The sequence below is a fragment of the Trichoplusia ni genome, chromosome 20, assembly GCF_003590095.1.
Source record: "Trichoplusia ni isolate ovarian cell line Hi5 chromosome 20, tn1, whole genome shotgun sequence".
Taxonomy (NCBI): Eukaryota; Metazoa; Arthropoda; class Insecta; order Lepidoptera; family Noctuidae; genus Trichoplusia; species Trichoplusia ni.
The window spans coordinates 6,780,327-6,804,103 of NC_039497.1; the positions used below are offsets into that span (position 1 = coordinate 6,780,327).

The 23,777-nt window shown below is 33.8% G+C and overlaps 1 protein-coding gene across 2 annotated transcripts; it reads left to right on the plus strand.

Annotated features, from left to right (window-relative positions):
* The first annotated feature begins 643 nt into the window (after nt 1–643).
* LOC113503779 (xanthine dehydrogenase 1-like) lies at nt 644–18,554 on the plus strand. Of its 2 annotated transcripts, XM_026885866.1 has the most exons (17): nt 644–837; nt 2,154–2,207; nt 2,818–2,987; nt 3,530–3,690; nt 8,354–8,766; nt 9,294–9,517; nt 10,189–10,291; nt 10,425–10,552; nt 10,627–10,917; nt 11,116–11,403; nt 11,494–11,993; nt 12,278–12,461; nt 12,721–12,916; nt 12,992–13,758; nt 14,142–14,334; nt 14,873–14,983; nt 18,420–18,554. In XM_026885866.1, the coding sequence occupies exons 2-17, from the start codon at nt 2,165–2,167 to the stop codon at nt 18,488–18,490; spliced, it is 3,843 nt and encodes a 1,280-aa protein (XP_026741667.1). In that variant the 5' UTR covers nt 644–837; nt 2,154–2,164; the 3' UTR covers nt 18,491–18,554. The 2 variants fall into 2 exon arrangements, with proteins under 2 accessions (XP_026741667.1, XP_026741666.1); XM_026885865.1 differs by lacking the exons at nt 644–837; nt 2,154–2,207 and having other exon boundaries at nt 2,504–2,987.
* The last annotated feature ends 5,223 nt before the right edge of the window (nt 18,555–23,777 follow it).

Consider the following 23,777-nt stretch of genomic DNA (forward strand, 5'->3'; position numbering starts at 1 on the left):
CAACAAAAAAAAGACAATGACACGCCTTAAGTTTCAAAACTAAGCTTTTTTAGAACTTGTTTTCGTCTATTCTAGTAGGTTCAAAGGCCTTATTTAAGATTCAAGATCTATTTTTTTCTTAAGTGATTTTTAAACTTTGATTTTTGAACTGTGCAACTTTTGTCACATACGTAATGTTTCGACATTTGACCTGTCCTCTTTATACATTGGAGCCATACCTTTTGATTCTCACTTTGTTATCGAAATGCCACTTAAATGATAATGTATGGAGCATATGTTTTAACAAAACCACAATTAAGTTTCAACAAGATATTTGACTAGAAATAACTAACGAATCTGTAAATAATATTTAAAAAATCCTTAATTATTCCGTATAATATCAATACAGTAAGTTTAATTCCCGAGTGACGTCACTGTTCAGTACACTTATTACCAACAAGTGACGTTATTTGTCCCTACTAATACCATATTTGATGCGTTTTATTTTCGTATACCCTATTGAACCCCACCGCTTTGTCAGCTCCTGATTTAGGGCTCCGGTTTTATCCTAAACTATTCAGGCTAACCTAATAAATTCGCATAAGTATACCGTTGTTAAATAAATAATCAAAAAATATCCAAAACACAAACTCAATATATATGTATTTTCGTACGGAACCTCACATTTTTACGACGCACCGTACACACCTGGTTCTACTGACTACTATTCACCAGTTCTCGTTAAGATTACACATTGACTGTCAGTATGCCATGTTTAGTGTTAACATAGTGACGTATCTCACCGTGTATCAAGGGCAAGCAGTTGAAAGTGACCATTCTAAATCGATAAATTTGAACGTATGTATTTAGATTTATATTTCGTTTTATGTTTGAGGCTTATTTTGTAGAGCTTAATTATGAGTTGAGTGGTATTAATTGGAATTGGAACACCTTTATAAGTTTTATTAAAATCGTTTAAGTTAATCTGTTTTTTTTTTTATAAATTATGAATTAATAATATATAGCTCGGTGGCATAATCTTTAATTATAAATAATTCTAACCGGCAAGATTTTTTTTTGTATGTGCTAAGTAAAATTTGATCTAATTTCCATTAATTAATTGGAAATTGTAAATAGTGGAATCGGGGTCCACAATGGTTTTGGTTCACAAGTTAGCCCGGAAGAATGAAGTTTAGTTAAAAGACGTAACATAGGATTAATATAAAGATTTGAATATTACATTTTAATCTTAACATTGGTAAAAATGTAAAGATTAAACTTTTATTGAATAATGAATTTCAAAATAATATGTATGCCATAAAGCTATTTTATTTATTCTATAAGATCTTTGAGAACGTTTAGTCCACAATCGTTGATCTCATCATAGTAAATACTGAATTTTTTGGTCCTAGTTTTGATCCCAAATTATATTCACCACAATTATAATTCCTAACAATTAAAAACAAAAAATCTTAATGTTCAAAATAGTCTTAATTTTTAATTGACAAGTTACCTAAGCTAATTAAGCCTATTACCGTAAGGCAGTTTTAATTGTCATGTAAAAACTATTTTATTAACAATTAAGTTAAAGAACAATGGAAACTTACATAATTAAATAACTTCATGGTTTACTTAAGCGCATACTCGAAGTCTCAAGACAAAAGCCTGTCCCACCACGTCTTAAAATAATATTATTATGTTTGTGGAAGCGTGACAGCGCGATACAGGACGTATAGCGGCATCTCTTTTCCACATCCGCCATTATATGACTTTAAAACGTGATGGTAGAGTCTATGTTTTGGATAAAAAATGGTTGCTAGAACTGCCTCTAAAAGTTTGGACTGAAATTCTATATTTGAAACACGATTTAACTAAAATCGACTCAATTTCAAAGACAACTATCGAATTCAAATTAAAATACTAATTAAAACAAGAACGCTATTAAAAAAAAATATTGCATCAAACAAAATACGTACCCAAATCAAAATAGAAGCCTTCTCAATACATTGATTAGATAAATAATATGGCACAAGATGATTGATTATTTTTTTTTCCAAAATGAATTTGGTCAAATGCAAACACCGGCTTAGTCAAATTAAGAACATAATTGTATGTAGTAGTCACAATGGTGCGTATAACGCGATTCTATTGATATTCTTAAATATTTTTTTCAGATCTCAATAAAATGTCGAAAATAAAATTTAAGATCAACGGAAAGGAATATGAAGGTAAGATAATAAATATAAAACTTTATTTTACTACGGTATAACTTTTCATTTGCTTTTTGCTACCAGCAATGTCTGGCCACAAATAGCGAAAAGTTATGTATTTGAAAATAAAATAAATTTAACGAAATGGAAAAACTATTTTTCATTTGTTTTTTGATAAAATATTTATTTTTCTTAGGGCCGATTTGCAATCGCCAGATAACTTTAATTTGACGAATATGATGGACGTTTTGACAGCTTTTGTATAGAAAATATGTCAAACGGCCATATTTATTCCTCAGATAGAAGTTAACTGATGATTGGAAAATCGGCCCTTAATTATATAAATCGTATCTTGAATTCGATCGAAACTGTATATTAGATTGTTGAATGAAGTATCTCGTACCTACCAAGATGATCTATAAATTAAAGCATACTATGCCTAGGCTATGGGTTCTTAAAGCTAAACTGCTTTTGCGAAAGCAAAACAACGAGATACGAGACTTCTTTGAGTTTATGGTTTTAGTTGAGCAATTCAAACGGAATAGAACCTTGTCTTTCATCCACTACTGCTACTTTCTGGTGACTTGTGGTTTACCCTCTGACCCTAGAACCTTTTTCTTCCCTCCAGTTGACGGCAAGTTTGGTCCAGACGTATCACTAAACGAGTTTATTCGTAATGTGGCGGACCTGCGCGGTACCAAAGCTATGTGCCATGAAGGTGGATGCGGCGCATGTGTGGTGGCCGCGCGCGCGGCACTACCTCCCAATAATGTTGTCAAGACTTTTGCTGTTAATTCGGTAGGTGGAGATAAATATTCAGATATTATAGTTAAGATACAATAAAAAGTACATTTGCTCTTCAGTTCTAAATATTATTTTTTGTCAAGGGTAAAAATAGTAAATCTTGGGAAAGGATTAAGTTGATCGAATGCTTGAACCAAATAATTACAATTTGTTGCATATTGTATTACAAAAATTAAAATCTCACACAGGATTTTTGACATGACTTAAACTTCTACTTTGTTTACCAACAAAGACACTGAAATATTTGACCGAGATTTGAAATCCTTGAGATTTAAATTTATCTTGGCTACTATGAAATGATGTGAAAAATCTTTTGCAGGATTTTTCAAGTATCCGCTTAGCCCTTCTATGCAAAAAAATAAATAAGGATGCCTTGGTAGATGCCCCATGTCATTTTAGATTAAAGTTGTCAACAAGGCAACTGCCTGTTGGACCTGTGTCCCCGTGTACGCCTTTAAAAAAGACCGGACCTCATCCTATGAAATTATCCCGTGAGAAAACAAAATCATGAATTCGAACATTTATTTAACTTTCAGTGTCTAGTATCAGTCCTATCTTGCCACGGTTGGGAGGTGACCACGGTGGAAGGGGTTGGCAACAGGATTAAGGGCTACCACGACATCCAGACTAGACTGGCCAAGTTCAACGGCACCCAGTGCGGGTACTGCACTCCTGGATGGGTCATGAATATGTACAGGTATGAGGAAAACCTATAATTATTTATTATTTTATAAGAAATTTAATTCAAGTTGGAACTTCTATAAATCTTAAAAAACCATTGAATATAATTCAACAGATAAACTGGTCATTGTTTCCTTGTGTTAAAAATATAATTTGGTACTTGTAAATTACTCATTCCTAATTTTCTGACGCTACCGCATCAAGTTGATACGTTCAATTTGAATTAGTTAGGCATCTCTGATAGTTATCCTAAATTTGACTAAAACTAAATAGTCTATTCAAATCTTCCTAGCCTAGTCGTTTCCCAACCATGTTAGGGTTGGCTTCCAGACTAACTGGATGCAGCTTAAGATGTATTAAATAACAGTCGTAACCCACAATTGAATCAGCCTTCTGAAAAAAAAGACAGATGGTCACCCATCCAACGACCGGATGTATCAAGCGTAGCTTAACCTGCGATCGACCGTGTGCAGTTCTAGTTTAACCATGAGCTAGACTAGTCACAAGTTATACAAAATAAGGCTATATAAACATACAGTTATAATTAACAAAGCACAAAAGTTAAAAACAATATTTTTTAAGATTTTTTCCTCAATAAAATTCTGTTTACATTTATTTAACGAAATAGTTTTCTAGACTGCTAATAATAGCACAAAAAAAATACCTTGAACGGACTTGTTTATATTTTAAAGTTTATGCTAATAACTATGACAAATAAGAGTGACGAAGCGATTTTAGATCTTAATGTCTTGTTTTTTCTACAGTAACGTTACTATAAGAATAATGTTTAATAGCATGCTGCTCTATCATTAGAATACCTACTAACAGGCGGATTTATAATTATTTATTGAATATTGGATTATTCTCGTGTATTTATCAGGATAATCTAGTTGAAACTAGTTATAATGTGAGCAATGGTTTATCCGATTCAATATTTGATGTGTTGGAATAAGCTTCACTAAACATTTAGTGTTAGTTTTATGTCATCTCTTCATCTATACTCTATCTATATCTATACTAATATATAAAGCTGAAGAGTTTGTTTGTTTGTTTGAACGCGCTAATCTCAGGAACTACTGGTCCAAATTGAAAAAATATTTTTGTGTTAAATAGACTATTCATCGAGGAAGGCTTTAGGCTATAAACCATCACGCTGCGACTAATAGGAGAGAAGATACAATGGAAATTGTGAAAAAAACCGGGCAGGTATAACTAAATCATAACTTATATCTTCTACCCACGGGGACGAAGTCGCGGGCAACAGCTAGTATGAATAAAAACGTTAAGCTTTTGAGAGAATCAAGTAGATCGAAAAAAAGTATGTTACCTACCAAAAATACTGTCCTTTAAGTATAGCAACAGGTTTTTCTAATATGAAATAGTAATGCTTATGTAATTTTTTCTGATTTTAAAAACCGCTTTTAAGTCTCTGACGTGATTTAAAACACACACAAACATACAGTGGTTGACAGGTAACAAAAAAACATAGGTGCGTGCGTGATTTACATGGTCCAACAGACATTATCTTAAAATATTAGCTGGCAAAAAATAAGATTGGTCATTCTTGGTAACACCGGTTTTGTAGGTTTATGACGTAACCTAAGAATTTAGATATTATGAAATAACTAGCTGTTGCCCGCGACATCGTCCCCGTGGGTAGGAGATATAAGTTATGATTTAGGTATACCTGCCCGGTTTTTTTCACATTTTACATTTTATCTTAGCTCTTATTAGTCACAGCGTGATGGTTTATAGTCTAAATAAAGCCTTTCTCGATGAATGGTCTATTCAACACAAAAATATTTTTTCAATTTGGACCAGTAGTTTCTGAGATTAGCGCGTTCAAACAAACAAACAAACTCTTCAGCTTTATATTTTAGTATAGATTCGACATCAGCGTTAGAACTGGTTATATCTGGGTCTGGTAGGAAAAAACCAAGAATGCCATGTTACATAGCTATGGTGGTAGCAAGATTAACTAGCTTCAATGTAAATAATAATCTAAAGCGACCAAAGAACAAAAAAAAAGACCGGTCAAATGCAAAACAAAATGAACCAAAGAGTTCAGAAAAGAAATAATTGAAAAAAAACCACTCGTCAAATTTTTCACCTCACCTACCGTTACTTAACCCCGATTTCATATTTTTTAGTCTTTGGATAAGGAAAAACAAAGATTATTACATACAACAGCTAGGTGTTACCAAGAATACTGACCAATCTTATTTTTTGCCAGCTAATATTTTAAGATAATGTCTGTTGGACCATGTAAATCACGCACGCACCATTGTTTTTTTGTTACCTGTCAACCACTGTATGTTTGTTTGTGTTTTGAATCAGGCAGACTCTTAAAGATTATAACATACTAGCTGTTGCCCGCGACTTCGTTCCCGTGGGTAGAAGAAGATGTAAGTTATGATTTATACCCGTCCTGTTTTTTTTCACATTTTCCATTGTATCTTCGCTCCTATTAGTCGCAGCGTGATGGTTTATACCCTAAAGCCTTCCTTGATTAATTGTCTACTCAACACAAAAAGATTTTTTTTAATTTGGACCAGTAGTTCCTGAGATTAGCGCGTTCAAACAAACAAACAAACAAACTCTTCAGGTTTATATATTAGTATAGATAAGAAAAATTAAACATTAAGAACAGACGTAGAAACTTACTCTTACAATGTGATAATACAGAAAAACACCCATCAATTTTATAAGAACGCAAAGTCAACACATTGACACAAATCTTTCAGTACCTAGTCTGAAAGATTTTATTTATCTTTCTTTACCAAAATATTCATAACGCAGACGAAACTTGTCAATAACGAGCCAGTATCGAATAGTAAGCGACTTTGTAGAGTTTTCATGATTCCTTTTGAATTTTTGGGTTCCGTATGATAAAAGTATAATAAATAATGCGGCCCAGAATAGAGAGTCGTGGAAGGATTTGGGGGAGGCCTTTGCCCAGCAGTGGGACACAGTGGGCTAGAGAAAAAAAAAAAAAAAAATGATAAAAGTGGTTCATAGCCCGATGGACCGATGCCCTAAAAAAATATCTGCTTCCGTTGTTTGTCCGTCTATCATCAGGCTGTGTTTCATACAGGTAAAATTTTTGGTTGACAGTTAAAATTTTCTCATATGTATGTGGTATTTGCTGCTATAAATAAAAACATAATAAAATAAATATTTAAGAATTACCCTTGCATCAGACATTTTTTATGCTGTTGACATAATTTTCATAAATTCTTCAGAATTCTGGGTCATCTGTGTTTGGGAGGTCATATAGGCTCTTGCTTCTTTTAATACACTGGTAACTAGCTGCATCCAGTTAGGCTGGAAGCAGACCCCAACATAGTAGCAAAAGGCTAGGATGAAAAAAAAACAGATCCCTTCGTGTGCGAATCCGTCTCGCTCTTGGCCGTTTTATATTCTTTCTTTGTCACTAGAATACTAATCTTTTACGAGGCCATAAATACGAAGCGATGTAGGTTAGGTCTGACAATTCTTTTGCGGATTTTACACGTGTAGGGGATTGAAGACTTGCCCTGAAGACTAAAACGTTTTTTATTGTTTTACGTTAAGCTTTGAAGCATTGTCAGCTTTTATACAAGCATCGAAATTCAATTTATTTTTTTATAACTCATGATTAAACTGTGATGCTTTTAAATTGCTAAATTGTGTAATAACTAAAAGAAGTGTTAAAGCAAACCGTCCACCTGAGAATTTCTCAAATGATTTTAACTTTGAGAAATGCTCAGGTGTGTCATAACCTACTTCAGATGCCTACGTGCGGTTTGAGCTTTGACACCAGGTTGTATATCCTACTACTATTATAAAGGCGAAAGTTTGTAAGTATGGATGTATGGATGTTTGTTACTCTTTCACGTAAAAACTACTGAATGGATTTGAATGAAACTTTACCACAATATAGCTTATACATCAGAATAACACATAGGCTAAAATTTTTGAGGTTTCTAATGTGAGGTCGTAAAAAAACACATTTTTTGCGCTTACATTGCAAACGCTGACTGAATCCTACAAGATAGATAGAAGGCAGATAGATAGATAGAAGGTAGGTATAAATTATAACTTATATCTTCTAACCACAGCTAGTTAACCATAAAATAAAAAGAGGAAGAATACCAAATACTTAATTTCAATAGTTGTTCAGTTATGGACCCCTGTTTTGTTCCGGTGTTATGGACTGCCGCAGCACTATAACAACAGCTACAACTATAACCGTTTTTTATGTAAAAATAATATATTATTATCTTATACTAAACAAACATAATTATCTTAGATCAAGCGAATGACACGATGAGCAACAATAAACCATAAAAAACTAAGTACACTTACGTCAGGGCTCAATAGTTATTACAGAACTTTATTTGTTTTTCTATATAGATATTTCAATTGAAACAATAGAAATCATACCATTATAAGCAATGACTCAAGGCGACGTCACGGATAGCCGACGACGTGTCGCGGTTTCGATCCCTACGTAGAACCAGCGTTTGTGTCATCCACGAATGCTTGTCCTGAGTTTGGGTGTCTTAACACATGTTACTTGAATTTTTGCGAAACCCCCGCAAAACAAAGAGTAAATTACTCAGTGCGGGATTCGTATTTATAGTTGAATCGTTGCAATAAAAAATAGACTAGTAAACATTTTTATTTATCCTTTTCAGTTTGTACGAGTCAAAAGATAAAAATCTGAGTTCTGTTGAAGTGGAAAACTCTTTTGCCAGCAACATGTGTAGATGCACCGGGTACAGACCAATCGCCGATGCTTTCAAATCATTTGCTAAAGACGCAGACCAAAAGCTTTTGGACAAACTAGGAGATCTGGAGGACTTGGCAATGTTCAAAACTTGTGGTCTGGAATGTGCCCAAAAATGTTCACATAGAGACAAATGTTTCAAAGGTGTGGCAAATAGTGGTGATGGTGATAAGGAGGTTGAATATATTCTTATAAGTGATGAGAGTATGATAGTAGTTGATGCAGGCAAACACAAGTGGTACAAAGCTTACAATTTGAGTGATGTGTTTAAAGCTATGAGCTTTGGAGAATACAAGCTAATTGCAGGGAATACTGGTCAAGGTGAGTTTAAATAATTAATAAATATAACACGGTATCTTAATGATACTGAGAACAAGATAATAAAAAAATAGGTATATAGTGGTTTCTTAGGTTTACGCGAATGTTAGACATTGAAATGAAACTACTTTTACGGATTTTATCGCGGTTTAATTTTAGATTTTAGTTCCCGACGTTTCGAAACCTTTCTAAAATTAAACCGCGATAAAATCCGTAAAAGTAGTTTCATTTCAAAATAGGTATAGTTATATCCTACGTCAAAATTAAATTCGTGATTAATAATGAGTAAGGGATAGCCAAGTAACAGGTCGCAGGTAATGTAATGTAATTGTATCCAATACAGGTACGCACTAATGTTTTTTAAAAAATCATGTGCGCTTTACAAATTAATTATCACTTGTTAACTATGAAAACCAGGACACTAAAGCTTTTTCAAGGGTTAAACTTATACCCTAGCTTAAACATCAACCATAGGAGGAGAAGAAAAAGTGATAAACATATACAACAATCATGTTCTCTTATTTTTTCAGGAGTATACCACGTGACAGACTACCCTCCTCACGTGATAGACATATTCAACGTAGCTGAAATCAAAGGACATATAATTGATGTGAACCTTATACTAGGCGCTGGCATGCCTTTAACGGAAATGATGGAACTCTTCATGGAATTAGCGTCTCAAAAAGAAGAGTTCTCTTATCTCAAACAGTTCTACGATCATATGGATTTGGTCGCTCATATTCCTGTTAGGAACGTAAGTGTGAAAGTCGAAAAAAGCATTTCAACCTTTTCAATGTACCTATATTGTAAATAATACAGAAGTTCGATAGCTACTTTGTTGATTCCGGGAGGCTATTGCCAAGGCCAAGTGACATTTGGAATCAATTCAACTTTTACTATTATATTACATAGATACATTTTTTCATTACATACTGAAGGGTATCAAAAGTTAGAGCGAAGTCTGTGTAAACACGATATTAATATTTAATTTAAAAAAATGTATAGACTTTATCTATTCTCAATAATTTACTTGGAAAATATTGAAGTCTAAAATCATTTGGAATACTAAGAAATATCTTAATTGGTGTTAAAACAAGACCTTGCCTTAAAACAAGGTGTTTGAGTAGTGTTATAACGTCTGGCCTATTAAGTCACATAAAGCAATCAAGTGATTATTGTAAATATAAACATTAAATTGTTACAGTAGCATCATTAGAAGATATTCACGATATAATATATAGTTTATTTCGTTTCCATGACAATTTTAGTGCGTCTCCTCGAAATTCTTAGACGTCATTGGAATCTAAAGTTTACGAAGGTGTCTAAAGTTTAAGGCGTCGACGTTGTATAGTTTAATCTAAAATAAGTATGGGGTATATTAGCTTTATATTGCATTTAAAATTGACAAACAGATTACATTTACAGATTGGAACAATTGGCGGTAATCTATTTTTAAAACACATCAATAATGATTTCCAATCAGATTTATTCTTGCTTTTTGAGACAGTCGGAGCCATGATAACTGTTGGTAAGAAATGTTACTATTTTTATCGTACTTCATTTTTGAACGAGTAACTTTATTAGCCGATATGTACATATACCAAAAAAAACAGTTTACACAGACAACTTCATTGATTAAAACAAATGTAAAATGTTTACAGTTGGGAGTGGAAATAAAGAAGAGAAATTCAAACTACCAGAGTTCCTCAAAGCGCCTATGAAAGGAAAAATAATAAAGAATATCATGTTACCTCCCCTGTCACACTGCTGTTCAGTAAAAACTTACAAGGTATGTTTGAATCAGACACATTCATACTTCATGACTGTGAAGAAAAATATATTGCAATAAAATCAAATTTACAGATAATGCCAAGATCACAAAACGCTCATGCAGTCGTCAACGCGGGATTCATGTTTAAATTTAAGCAAAATTCTGAAATACTAGAGAAAGCTACTATAGTGTATGGTAGTATATCACCCACATTTGTACATGCAGCAAAAACAGAAGAGGTTTTAGTTGGAAAAGATCCTTATACCGATGAAACTCTACAATTGGCTCTAAAGACTTTGGATGAAGAGATTAACCCAGAGGAAGCTCCACCCGAACCCTCGGCTGCTTATAGAAAGAAGTTGGCAGTTGCTTTGTATTACAAGGTATGGAAACTGTACTCAAACAACACTCATTAAGTTTTAATAAATATGGATGAAGTTTTCAAATAAGTAGACAACAATAAAGAATTTATAATTAAAAAAGTAATAAGACAAAAAAAATTGTAACGAATTAACACCTAAATCATTTCTAATTATTTTTACTCCAGACTACATTATAACGTATTATCGTGTAATTTTCAGGCGATCCTAAGTCTCTGTCCAAGCAACAAAATGAACTCATACTACAAGTCCGGAGGCGAAGCAATCAAACGTCATAAATCTAAAGGCATGCAATCTTATGAAACGGACAAAACTCTGTGGCCACTAAACCAGCCCGTCCCAAAGATCGAAGCTCTGGTCCAGTGCAGTGGTGAAGCTGTATTCGCTAATGACTTGCCAACGCAAGCCAACGAGGTCTTTGCAGCTTTTGTCACTGCCGATGTCAATGCTGGCAGTATCATTAAAGATTTTGACACTACTGAAGCCTTCGTAAGTAGAAATATTTGCTATTAATACTCAATTTGCTAAATAAAATATTAACTGTCAGCTACGAAATCAATTATGACAATGTGATTATAGAAACTGCCTGGAGTAACAGCATTCTACACAGCCGCCGATATACCAGGAGACAACATATTCACTCCTGCCAACATTCCTTTTATGTTTGACCAAGAAGAAATATTATGTGCAAAACAAGTCAAATTCTATGGCCAACCAGCTGCAATAATCGTGGCTGACAGAGAGAAAACAGCCAATAAAGCAGCTAAGCTCGTCAAAATACAATACGTAACGGTCAGCAAGAACCGACCTTTGTTAAATATAGATGAAGTACTGAAATCTCCCGAAAAATCTAAACGGGTCAGATCCGATCAAATCTTAGAACCAACCGAAACAGGTAATGATGTAAAAACTGTTATAACTGGACAAATAAAAATGGAAGAACAGTACCATTATTATATGGAGCCCCAAACGTGTGTAGTAAGACCAACTGAAGATGGAATGGAAGTATTTTCGTCAACTCAATGGCTGGACCTTACAAATGTTGCCATAGCTCAAAGTTTGAAGATCCCCGTTAACAGGTAAGACAAAAATAAGAAGAAGTTACCTACTACCAAGGCGAATGATCATGACTTTTTATAAAAGCCTATTTTATCAACCCTTTAAACCGAGATCTCAATAATATATTTTTGGAATCAGGAACAAATTGAACTCGATTCCTAGTCAATTAGAATTTGATATGTTTGGTATATTTACGAAATTTAGCTTATTTCTATTCAAAGTTCAGGAAACTCGGATTTGAGCGTACATTTCGTACAATTATTTATATTATTTCGGCCATTGTAATTGCTTTCTCTTATTTCAGCATAAATGTCCAAGTAAGAAGGGTGGGCGGCGCCTACGGTGGAAAAATCTCTCGTTCCACTCAAATTGCTTGTTCGGCGGCATTAGTAACTCATCTAACAAATAAAACCTGTAGGATGATACTGCCTCTACAAACAAATATGGGGTCGATAGGAAAACGCATACCATTGAATAGCAGCTTTGAGGTAAAAACGCTAATTACCGTAATTATCGTTATTTATGTAGTTTTTTTTTCGAACTATGTTGGGGTCGGCTTTCAGTCTAACTAGAAAGAGATACATAGTAGCGTTTAACATGCAGGGACTGATCTGTCATAAGATTACTTGTCGTAAGATTTTCTATCGTCTGACTACCGGTAACGACTGACCATGATACAATTGTAAGTAAATTATTTTACAAACGGAACTATGATTCAGAGGTAATGGAATTTTATAATTCTTACAGGTTGGAGTAAACGCTGAAGGTGAAATACAATACTTGAAGAACACATTCTATCAAGATTCGGGGTGTTATTACAATGAAACTTTGACATTTTTAACTCTGTTGCATTCACACAACTGTTACAACTGGAAACGATGGTACGGTTCTGCAAATAGTGTATTAACTGATAAACCCTCGAACACTTGGTGTAGAGCGCCGTGTAAGTATGAGTTAAGCAGACGTTTCATCACTATATCAATTACTTTGTAATATTAATACGTGGCTCTTGTTATAGTTACTACAGAAGGCATTGCAGTAACAGAATACATAATGGAAAAAATTGCCTTCAGCCTCCATAGAGATCCCGTTGAAGTCAGACTTAAAAACATGGATTTTGAAAACAACCCGATCCCAGACATGATAAATCAAATTAAAAAAGATGCAAACTTTGATGAAAGGAGTCAACAAGTTCAAGAATTCAACAGAGTCAACCGATGGAGGAAACGTGCCATAAAACTGATACCTATGACTGTAGACATACAGTACACAGGAAATTTCAACGCCATAGTGTCTGTGTATCATGCGGATGGCACTGTTGTAGTTACTCACGGCGGTGTTGAAATGGGACAAGGTATAAATACGAAGGTAGCTCAAGTGTGCGCTTACAAACTTGGTATACCTTTAGAAAAAGTTAGCGTAAAACCATCTACCAGTTTTACATCACCAAATGCAATAGTCACTGGTGGAAGTATTGGCAGCGAATGCGTTGTGTTTGCTGCCATGAAAGCTTGCGAAACGATAAACGAAAGGCTTCAACCTCTAAGAGAGAAATTGGAGAATCCTTCGTGGGAAGTACTAGTAGCAAACGCTTATGGTGCTGGCATTGACCTTCAAGCTTTGCATACATTCTCTAAGGAAAACGATGCTAAGCCCTACGAGGTTTATGGAGTTGGTATCTTGGAGTTAGAAGTAGATATTCTCACTGGAAATCATGACGTAATAAGGGTTGATATATTGGAGGACACAGGAAGAAGTTTGAGTCCAGAAATTGATGTTGCTCAGGTAATTGAATTACTTATCTGCACTATACAACTATAGATTAAAACCTTAAATGATGTCTTATTATAAATATGTATAATTAATCGATTATAAGATTGCGATGTACACCTACCACCCTTATACCTATTTTTTATAGCATGTTGTGTTCACTTCAAGAAGGTTATACACTTTTTCTGTATTTATCAGTTATATTATTATCTTATGTTATTTTACGTGTAATGTCTAGTTTAGTGAACCAAATATAAAAAAATGTGAGACTTGGACACTGTTTAATCTGAGATCTGCCTGTCTTTGTAATAGTATAAGATCCCCTTTTAAAACTTGATGCTTTGTATCTTCTAAATATTGAATGCTCTCTCACATAACATGACAATTGCTATTGACAGATCGAAGGCGCATTCATAATGGGTCTTGGTTACTGGACTTCAGAAAAGGTGATATACGATGGATCTTCAGGAAAACTGCTGACTGACAGAACCTGGACCTACAAAATACCTGGAATCAAAGACATACCATCCGATATGAGGATTTACTTCCGTCGTAACGGTAGAAACGAATCTGGCGTGCTTCAGTCCAAAGGTAGGTAATGTAACACAGATTTTACTGATTCCAATATTTCTTCATTCACTTTTTATTGTTCCTTATTCTTGTTTGCTATAATTATCATCCAGCTTATCTTCTAATATATAAAATTCCCGTGTCACGATGTTAGTTACCGTACTCCTCCGAAACGGTTCGACCGATTTTTATGAAATTTTGTATACATATTGGGTATGTCTGAGAATAAAACAACATCTATTTTTCATACCCCTAAGTGTGAAGGATTGCTCACACAAAAAAAAAAAATATTTTTTGGTCGAAATTTTTTGTTGTCCTTTTTTTATAATGTGGCATTAAAAATACATACAACTAGAAAAAAAAATCGGCAAAACAACGTTTGCTGGGTCAGCTAGTTGTCTATAAATATTATCATCACTTACTGCCTGATTTCGAAATTTAATATTCTCCCTTTATTTATTATTTTCTGTAATTTATTGGCGTTTCTCTTGGCTCTGTACTTTGAACCGATCGCTTATAAGCTTTTGACCAATATTGTACCTATCATTTTGATTTCCAGCTACGGGTGAGCCAGCTTTCTGCCTAGCTACAGTGTTCATCCATGCTGTACATGAAGCTGTGCGCGCAGCACGTCTGGATGCTGGACACGATGACGTGTGGTTTGATATAGGTAAACTTTTACTTTGATAACTAGTTTGACCTCATCGTTTCACCCATGTTCTCCTAAACCTGCAGAACTTCAAGAGAAACATTGTAATTTGTTAGTCAGTTGGTTAATTAAAGAGAAAACTCCTTATTGATGAGAGAGCAAAGTTAAACAATTTTGCTCGAAATAAAATGAGTTTACTTTCATATGATTGTTCCAATAATTTATTAAAGAAAGAAAAGACATGTTCTTAGATTTTTTTCAAAATTCTCCTTCATTATAATATTATTTTAATGCAGGCATTTTTATGGTATAGGACCCTAAGTAAATACCTTTCTGTTTCTGATAATATCTTACATCTAAATTTCTTAAATATTATTATAGGATTTAGTATGTGCGCCTAATTAACAGGGTTAATTAAATGTTCCTTTTACATGTTTTTGTTAAGATTCTGATCAAATAAATAGTTTGAAAGGGGTTTCGTAGGCTGCAATTGTTCACGGACGGCTTCGACTTAGCAAGGGGTGAACGTACGCGGTCACGTGACTCATACCCGATCGCTATTTTTTCGCTGTTTGGTTTTTTGCAAGCAATTTAAGAAGTATGTTTCTAAACGCCTAGAAAATGTTAATTCGCGAAATTTATATAGTATAACTTTTGCACAGCTTATTTAAAGGTAGACTTTCCGAATACATGTGTTTATTACAAAGATATTATAAGTCGACCCAAAAAAACGACACTTAAACTTTCACTCCCCACGACTTGTAAACGGTTTGACTGATTTTTATCTAAATTAAAATTGCTTAATCCATTCCGCAGCTACGACTCTAAAGATAAACAGACAGTAAAACAGATAGACATCTTAAACTTATTATAAAAACGAGCGGGTTAGTAACAACTGTGAAGGGACACAACATTAAAATGGGCAGAATGAAAATTTTCGAAAGGCGTGTTATAGTGGGCCATGATGCTGTTTTATATGTTCACCAGGTTCCTTTACCATTCTATAACAGGGCAAGAAAATAAATTTTAAAAGTATGGGATTTATTCCTACGAAAAGTGACGTGACTTTGACTTTTCGGTTCGAAACATTTGAGTGAACCAATCAGCGTTAGCGCTTGGCCAAGTATCACCGTTCTAGACAGGTTGACAGGCTGGTCACGTGCGAATATGACCTCCTTTTGTTTTTCACCTAGGCTAGGTTTCTAACTACAGCCGAATACACATATGTTTATAGAATATGTCGGTAGGCTTATAGATGCGATAATCACCCTCGTTTAAAGAAGTCGGATAAAAGTAGTCTGTATATTGTTTCAAGTTAGTTACGTCTATAGGTATCAAATTTCATCGAATCAGTTCAGGTGTTTGAGCGTGACAAGGTAATAAACATACACGCCTACAAACACACTGGGGTTGGATGTCTCAAGTATTTAAAAACAGTGGTTCGTAGATCACACAAACATAAGTATATGTAATATGGGTCCTCAATTTAGTCGACTTAAAGTTCCACAATATGATTTATTTGAACCTTTCCTTTATCAGATAACAGTAACTTAGTAACACACAATTGCTTAGAAATAGCAATGTTATTTAGACGAAGATAATATTTACGCTTCACAGGAGTTGTTGCCAATGAAATAACATTGTCTTATCAATAACAATAGATAGAATGAAAGCGTCTGTATGTTTCATTGAAATGATAATGAAGGGGTTCCGTACCCAAAGGGTAGGGGTTCGTCCGTCTGTCACCAGATTGTTTCTCGAAAATACCGCGGTAGCTAGACAGTTGACATTAAAAAAAATGTATTTCAGTTGCCGCAGTAACAACAAATACATAATTAAAGGTCGAGGTTAAGTAAGCGTTGTTACGGCCATAATTTTTTTGAATGAAAACGCTCTAAGTATTGGGACGTGCAAACATTATTGTTGACATTGCATGAACGGAACAGTCTAGGTAGATAAGTTATACTGTTTTCGGTTTTTATTTGTGTATTTCAGTTTATCAAAACGACCTACACTAAAAACTAAATAAAATTAAAAAGTATAGTTTTTGCCCAAAACATCATAGGGAGAATCAAAAGGTTCTACGAATCATATCTTAAGTTGGAGAAGAAAAACAAGTGAAAATATGTGTCACACAATACCTTCATAAAGTCACAAGTGGGGTAACTTTGGGGATTTTATTCAATTTATATCCAAAATTAAATCAATTTATTGATTGCCATAACCTATGGCTGCCATTTTATTTTATCGAATCTTTCGTACTGTCAATATGAAATTAGGCAGGTCGGTGGAGATAACTGATGATATTTCGTGTAGTATTCAATGAAAGTTATAGCGAAAACTGACCATAACTCAAATATTTTCTTACATAATAAATAAGTAATCTTAATCACTGGTGTCTTAAATACTTATAAAAGTACATGTAACATTTAAAAAGTCTTATATATTATGTACTTGTCTGCGTTGGGATCCCTCCCTATACGAGTCGAGGTATTTACCCAACAGTGGTACCTCTGTAAGCTGGTAGTTCTTGAGCAATCTAAATATTTTTACTCATTATTTACATGATTGTCCAGTGTAACTTGACCCTTCGTCATACAATAAAAATAGTTTTCAGAAACTACACACGAGACGGGAAATAACATTTGATGTAACCGTAGTCACGATTAACTTTCAGTGTGATATCTCTGTACTTAGCGGATCCTGTTTGTTACATGCAGTGGTTGATTTTTTGTACTTAATCAATGAGTTATCAAGTAGAATTTTCCAAAAGAACTCGATTGCTATGGAACTAAAGCTATTTGAAACATAGATACTTAACCTAATCCTAATACTTTCTGCAAGAAAGATAACTTACTACTAGAACTATATGAAGATAACTACCGTGTACCAACAACATTCATTTGCACTGATATAATGCGGCACCCATATTGAGCCCAAGCCCTGGATCTGTACGATCGTAACGAAACCTTGCACTAACTAATCAGATTGCACCTATGATTCCCCGTTACCCGTGCTTCCTCAAAACTTGGTGAATTTAAACGCAATTAAAATGTTTCACATGCGGTATCTATAAGGATTATGTATGTGTGAAACGCTCTCTCATCAAACTGTCGACATACAAATTCTAAATAAAGGTTTCGTGAATGACTTTGTTATGTCTAAAGAATAAAACTTACGCTTTACGATGATTATTTGAGTGTTTAAAAAAAACCTTTTAAACACTTAAATAATCTTCAAAAATATCGGAGAAATATTTTACTTCCTTTATTTTCTAAAGTACATCTCAAATGAAACTGGTGTTTGTAATAAAAAGTATCTATATTTTACGACGTCTGGAAACGCATATTATACAGCTATTCTTTAATTGTTCCGAAAGTGTTTAAAAGGAGTTTACATTGATTGAAAACTCTTTTGTTTTCACACTGGTGTTCTAATGTTACTTTTTCTTTTCCAGATAATCCTTGCACAGTTGAAAATATTTTCATGGCTGCGGAACACAAATTGGAGCACTTTAAACTTAAGTGAATAAATTATTATGTAATGTATGGGTTTCTTGAAATAAAAAAGTTTTTGAATGGTATCTCTCAAAGTTTCTTTTATTTTTCATTTTCTTACATATAGTAATGTATTGTTAAAAGTGAAACCTGATTTATAAAAAAATGAAAAATAATACTTGATTAACTTTCTTTTTAACTGCAAAGATATCCTAACTTGACAATTCGAAAGCATTTTGTTGCATATATCTGCAACTTATATGGTATGCAATAAAGAATATTCGATCTATCTATCATAGTCTTAATTTAGAAACAGGATAATTTCTTTGTTTCTTTTTTTTGGAGATCGCAAAATCGATATCATCTATTTAATATAGCATAAGTTGGTAGTCAAAATCGCGGAATTGAGGGCATTAAGTCGATTCGCTATAGATTACCAGTACTCTTAGCCATAAAAAAACATTTAATATTCCTCAATAATGGTCCCATACAAGTAAAATGTAGGTCACCTACTTTATCTCTGAATAAATATCATTACGGAAATATTTTATTTATTCCGAGCGACATTCGCGTTAAAATTTTTGGGAACCATTGTTCCTAAATGTAGTGAAATGAAAGTCTGCCTTAAATTCATTTTAAGCTTTAAGAGGCTTAACAATATAAGTATCCAGTAAAGTCGCAATAGATCGATCAGATTGTCTCCTGTGACGAGAATCTCGTGAAGTAGAAAAAAAACCAAATCAAGTCATTGGATTTAGCTGACTTGCATTTGGGAGTTGGAATTGGCAGTCATTGTTTTTCTTGGCACTGCGAATCGTGAGGAGGTTTTGCCCTCAATCGCTTTCCTTGTAACTTGGACCCCTTTTCTATATTTTTTAAACTTTTTAGGAATTGTATTTTTTTTAATATGTTTGTTTTTAAAATCAAGGAAGTCATATCTAGCAGACCACCAATAACATTGCACGTTTTGTGTTTTTTGATTAGAAACCATGGTCTTTCGCCATTCGAACCGACACAGACAGTTGGATCGAAGTATTTCTAGTTTCTAAATATTGAGGTAAAATAATAATTTTAAATCATGATACCTAATGGATAAACACGCAGTATAAGCCAAGGTTTCCATATCCGTAAAACGCTAGTGAAATACTAACACATAGAGTGAGTAATAATTAAATAACGGTTTATTCGCGACGGGGTTGCAAACTCGTTTACTGGTTCCATGCCGCGCCACTTCATAGCAAAGGACTCCGTTTCGATCCAGAACTTTTTTCTGAAATAGTATTTGGGCGAATTATGCCTTACAAAATTTTGGTGTACCGGATTCTCACGCTGTTGAATTTGTCTCAGGCGAATCTGCCCCTAAAAAATACTTAAATTAAAAGTAGTCGATTCACCCGAATCAAATTCGGGAAAATAGATTACTAACCCAACCTGTCGAGCGATCCCGATAAAAACGCAAGTAAACCTTTACCAAATAATTATGTGCCTCTTCTTCTTCTAGCGGTGCCTCTGTAACTAGTGAAGATTAGCGATCAGCTTTTGTTAGTAGTCAGGTCCACCCCCTGAAGTTCCTTAACCAAGACTTTTTACTGCAGCTAACTTTTTTCTATATTTTTCCAGCAACTGGCCCACGAATCTATCTCACAAAAGTTAATTATGAAAGGGAATTTATATCATCCATAATTCGAGTAAATCTAGAATTATTCGGCTAGATAAACCCAATATTACTAAACTAGTTACCTAATGTTTTGATAGTGTTTGCAAGTTTATTAGTAAACAACGGTGGTCGGCAGACAAATATAACTTTATTGCTTAAAATTACATTTTGTAATGTCTGAAAGCTTCTAGATCCTTCTAGGAACCTTCTAGGTATTAAATTAGTTGCGATGATTTGGTGTTGACCCTTTGGCAATCTGTGGTACCTATCTAATTACTTCCACTGAACCGAGAAAACAAAAGAAAGAACATCGGAATAACATGTTTATTTATTTTTCAGGAATTAGAATTATCTTAATGAATTTAGTAGACGAACATCTTGATTTTATATCATATCAGCTAGAAACTGAGTTTTTTGATAGAAAAGTTTATTAAAAATAATAAAAGGTTAGATTTTCTTAGCTTAACTGCTATTAATATCACAGACCGATTCCTTTTTAACAGAATTTACCCTTACCTTAAATACCTCGAACGAGAAAAAATAGAAAAATCCCTGTTTGAAATATAAAACTTCAATAAACTAAGTTCACATTTGATCTTATTTTGGGAGTAAAAAGTTTTGTATTTCGTCCAAAAATATCTTAGAGGGACAGGGTCACAAGGTTACAAAGCTCGACCTATTCATGTTATATCCGTAGTAGGAGCGTGATCTTTGTAAAAACCCACAATATAGGCATATGTGCTGTGTATTAGATCTGTCCAAAATAGAACCTTTTTGTTTGAAGTCGGTTTAACAGCGCCATCTAGTGGCAGAAAGATTGTATTTGCTTTACAAATTGGTAACTGTCGTGTATAATAATTATTAATTTTCGAAATAAAATAAAATATGTAATGCGTTTAGAATTGATATGTGCATAATAACATTTTTTCAACAACAATACAAAATATTGATTTTCGTTTGCGTTATATAATTTGTAGCACAACTGTGGTTTGTTTTCAATATGTAAAAAGGCTGTATTATTTTCGAAGGTAAAAGTTTGTAGATGGTTCAAAAATTCTATAAGCTGAACAGAATGGAAGCCAATAAAAGAAAATCGAATGTGGAGGCGAGAAAAAGAATTCATATTTGTTGTTTCCTTTTGTGATGATATATATTATACATGTACATAGTTTCTTGTATATTTACTTTTCAGAGTCTATTTTTTTTGTGACCGCTACAAATCAAAAATGATCCCACGGGAACATAAAATTATTTCTTTCTCTTTTTTTAACGACTCCCGCACTAAGGAATTTAATCCTTGTGTCGCAGGGGGTTTACAAACATACAACTCACATGCATAAAGACACCCAGACTCAGAACAAGCATTCGTGGATCACACAAATGCTTGTCCTACGCGGGGATCGAACCCGCGACACGACGCGCACAGTGGGTTTGACGTGGTGACCTCAACTACTCGGCTATCCGTGCAGCCGAATAAAAACTATCCTCTACGTTACTCCTGGTTGTTAACTACCAAGTCTCGTCTAAATCCGTCTGTTCTCATCTGTTTTTTTTTTTTTGCTTGAAAGAGGAACAAATGCAGGAATTATTATTTAGATATGACTCACTTTAATTCAAAGAAAATGTCTTTCTGATATCTTATTAATATCTACAGACACTTACAAACGTCTATGTTAAATACTGCACCCCTGTTATGTGTGATATTGATCATTTAGTTAGGTTGGTGATTTCAAATTCCGATGTTGGGAATCCAGGCTTCCTTACAAAGGTAAAGGAAAATATCGTAAGGTGTCTTAGAATGAAGAAACTATATATAACTTACACATATTCGTAATTACCTGCGTTGGGGATAGCACCGTCCTTTGTGCATACAGATCTACAAAGGCATTATGAAATTATGTAACGAAACAATTTTCGAATTGATGCTTATTTATTCACACCTTCTTTATGTTATATTTCTGGAAAGTAACGCTATAATATATTATTACTAGAGAAATAAAGCCTTAGTTGAATATTAAAGTTTCTATAAAATTTATTCGGAAAAAAATATGAGTCAAACAGTGCGACACCTGCGAGTTCCCGCGTCTAAAAATACTAGAAATCTATGCGTTGTCTTTCATTTTATACGTCATTTACTGTGAAATAAAAAAATACTGAGTACATTTGATGAAAATACAAGGTGTTAATAGCGATTTCACTTATATTAAAAAAAAAATGAATTTGTATATAATTCTTTGATTGCTTAATTCCGGTGTAGTAGTCTATTTGTCTGTCTGTCTATTTTGTAGTAACTGGACTGTGTAAGCCGAAGTGTAATTATTAGTATTTTTAGGTATTTTCATCAGTTGTTTTGCCAGATTTGCTTTGTCAAATGCCACAATCAAATACCTTTCTATGTTATATTCATTTTTGTTTATTTCATAAATATTTAATACTTAACATTAACACGGTCACCTAATTAATTTTAGACGTTATTCAAACTGAAGACTATTATAATTAATTAGAAAAAGTCTAATTACTGTCCGCATTAAAAAGTTTGATTACAGGTATTAAATTCAACCTACTTATTTATTTTTAAATCAGTGGATGATACATATTTCGTAGTACCTATATTATTTTAGCTGTACTTCTATATAAGTTGGCTTCTCCCTACCTTCATATTTATTTACCTAGAAAAAAAAAGAAGAGTGTCAGCTAACTACATACTTTGACCAGAACAAACTGTCTCAAAGGCGAGAATTGCGACTGAATAACATTGTTTTAAACACGAAAAAACTATTAACTTTAAACAAATCTAATGAGTCAAACTTTAGAAGTATTATTTTATAGGACAAAATGACAGTTTTTCAATTTAAAAAAATCAACTAAACTGGTTAAACTGGAAATAGAAAATATACTAAATTATGTAACGGTTTACTCACGCGTATTTATCGGGGTAGCCCGACTAGTTTCGGACCCAACCGGAGTCCTTAATCATGAGCACGCCGCCGCGTCTGCTACATCATTTAATAATGAATCAGTCTCACGATGGTTATTATAAAAAAGGAAAATATACAACAAAGTTAAGAAAATACTGAAGATTTGAGAACCTTTTTTTGTTAAGGTGGTGGAGTCCTTATGGACATGGGTATTATCAGACCTTTACTGACTAAACCCGAACCACCGTGCTACATCATCCGCGTTTTTGTGTCGGTGTATGGCAATGCGTTGCAACCCTCCATACAGAAGAATTGATAACCTTGTTTATTTGAAGTCGGCTGAAAAAGCTCTCACATTATATGTATAAGAAAATTCCATCTAAATAGAAAATGATTTCCAAAAATGTAAAGTAAATATAGGTAGTCCGCGAAAAGTTCGTTTCCCCATCACCTATCATAAATCAAGGCTCTATCCGCAAACAACATGCATTGTCGTCAAATCACAGCAAAACGTAAACACACCCATTATCAAATCATAGCGTACACATTAAACTATTATCTATATTACACAGTCACGTCCAAATTAACACATACTAATTTGTGAACTGTCATTACCTTTAGTTATCTATTGTGTGATTATTTCCGCTAGAAACTTTGCTGGTCTAATGTTCTTTGTGTGTATCATTGACAATGATTGAGTGGCCGCCAGAACGTTAGCGTTAGGTGAGGCGCTAAATGAGGAC

What these genes read in the sequence shown, in the direction of transcription:
- LOC113503779 (XM_026885865.1), top strand. Translation starts at nt 2,577, where the DNA reads ATGAAGTATCTCGTACCTACCAAGATGATCTATAAATTAAAGCATACT. An exon ending in TTGACACTACTGAAGCCTTC is followed by an intron (nt 11,404 to 11,493) that starts GTAAGTAGAAAT and finishes ATGTGATTATAG; the next exon opens with AAACTGCCTGGAGTAACAGC. An exon ending in CACTTGGTGTAGAGCGCCGT is followed by an intron (nt 12,917 to 12,991) that starts GTAAGTATGAGT and finishes CTCTTGTTATAG; the next exon opens with TTACTACAGAAGGCATTGCA.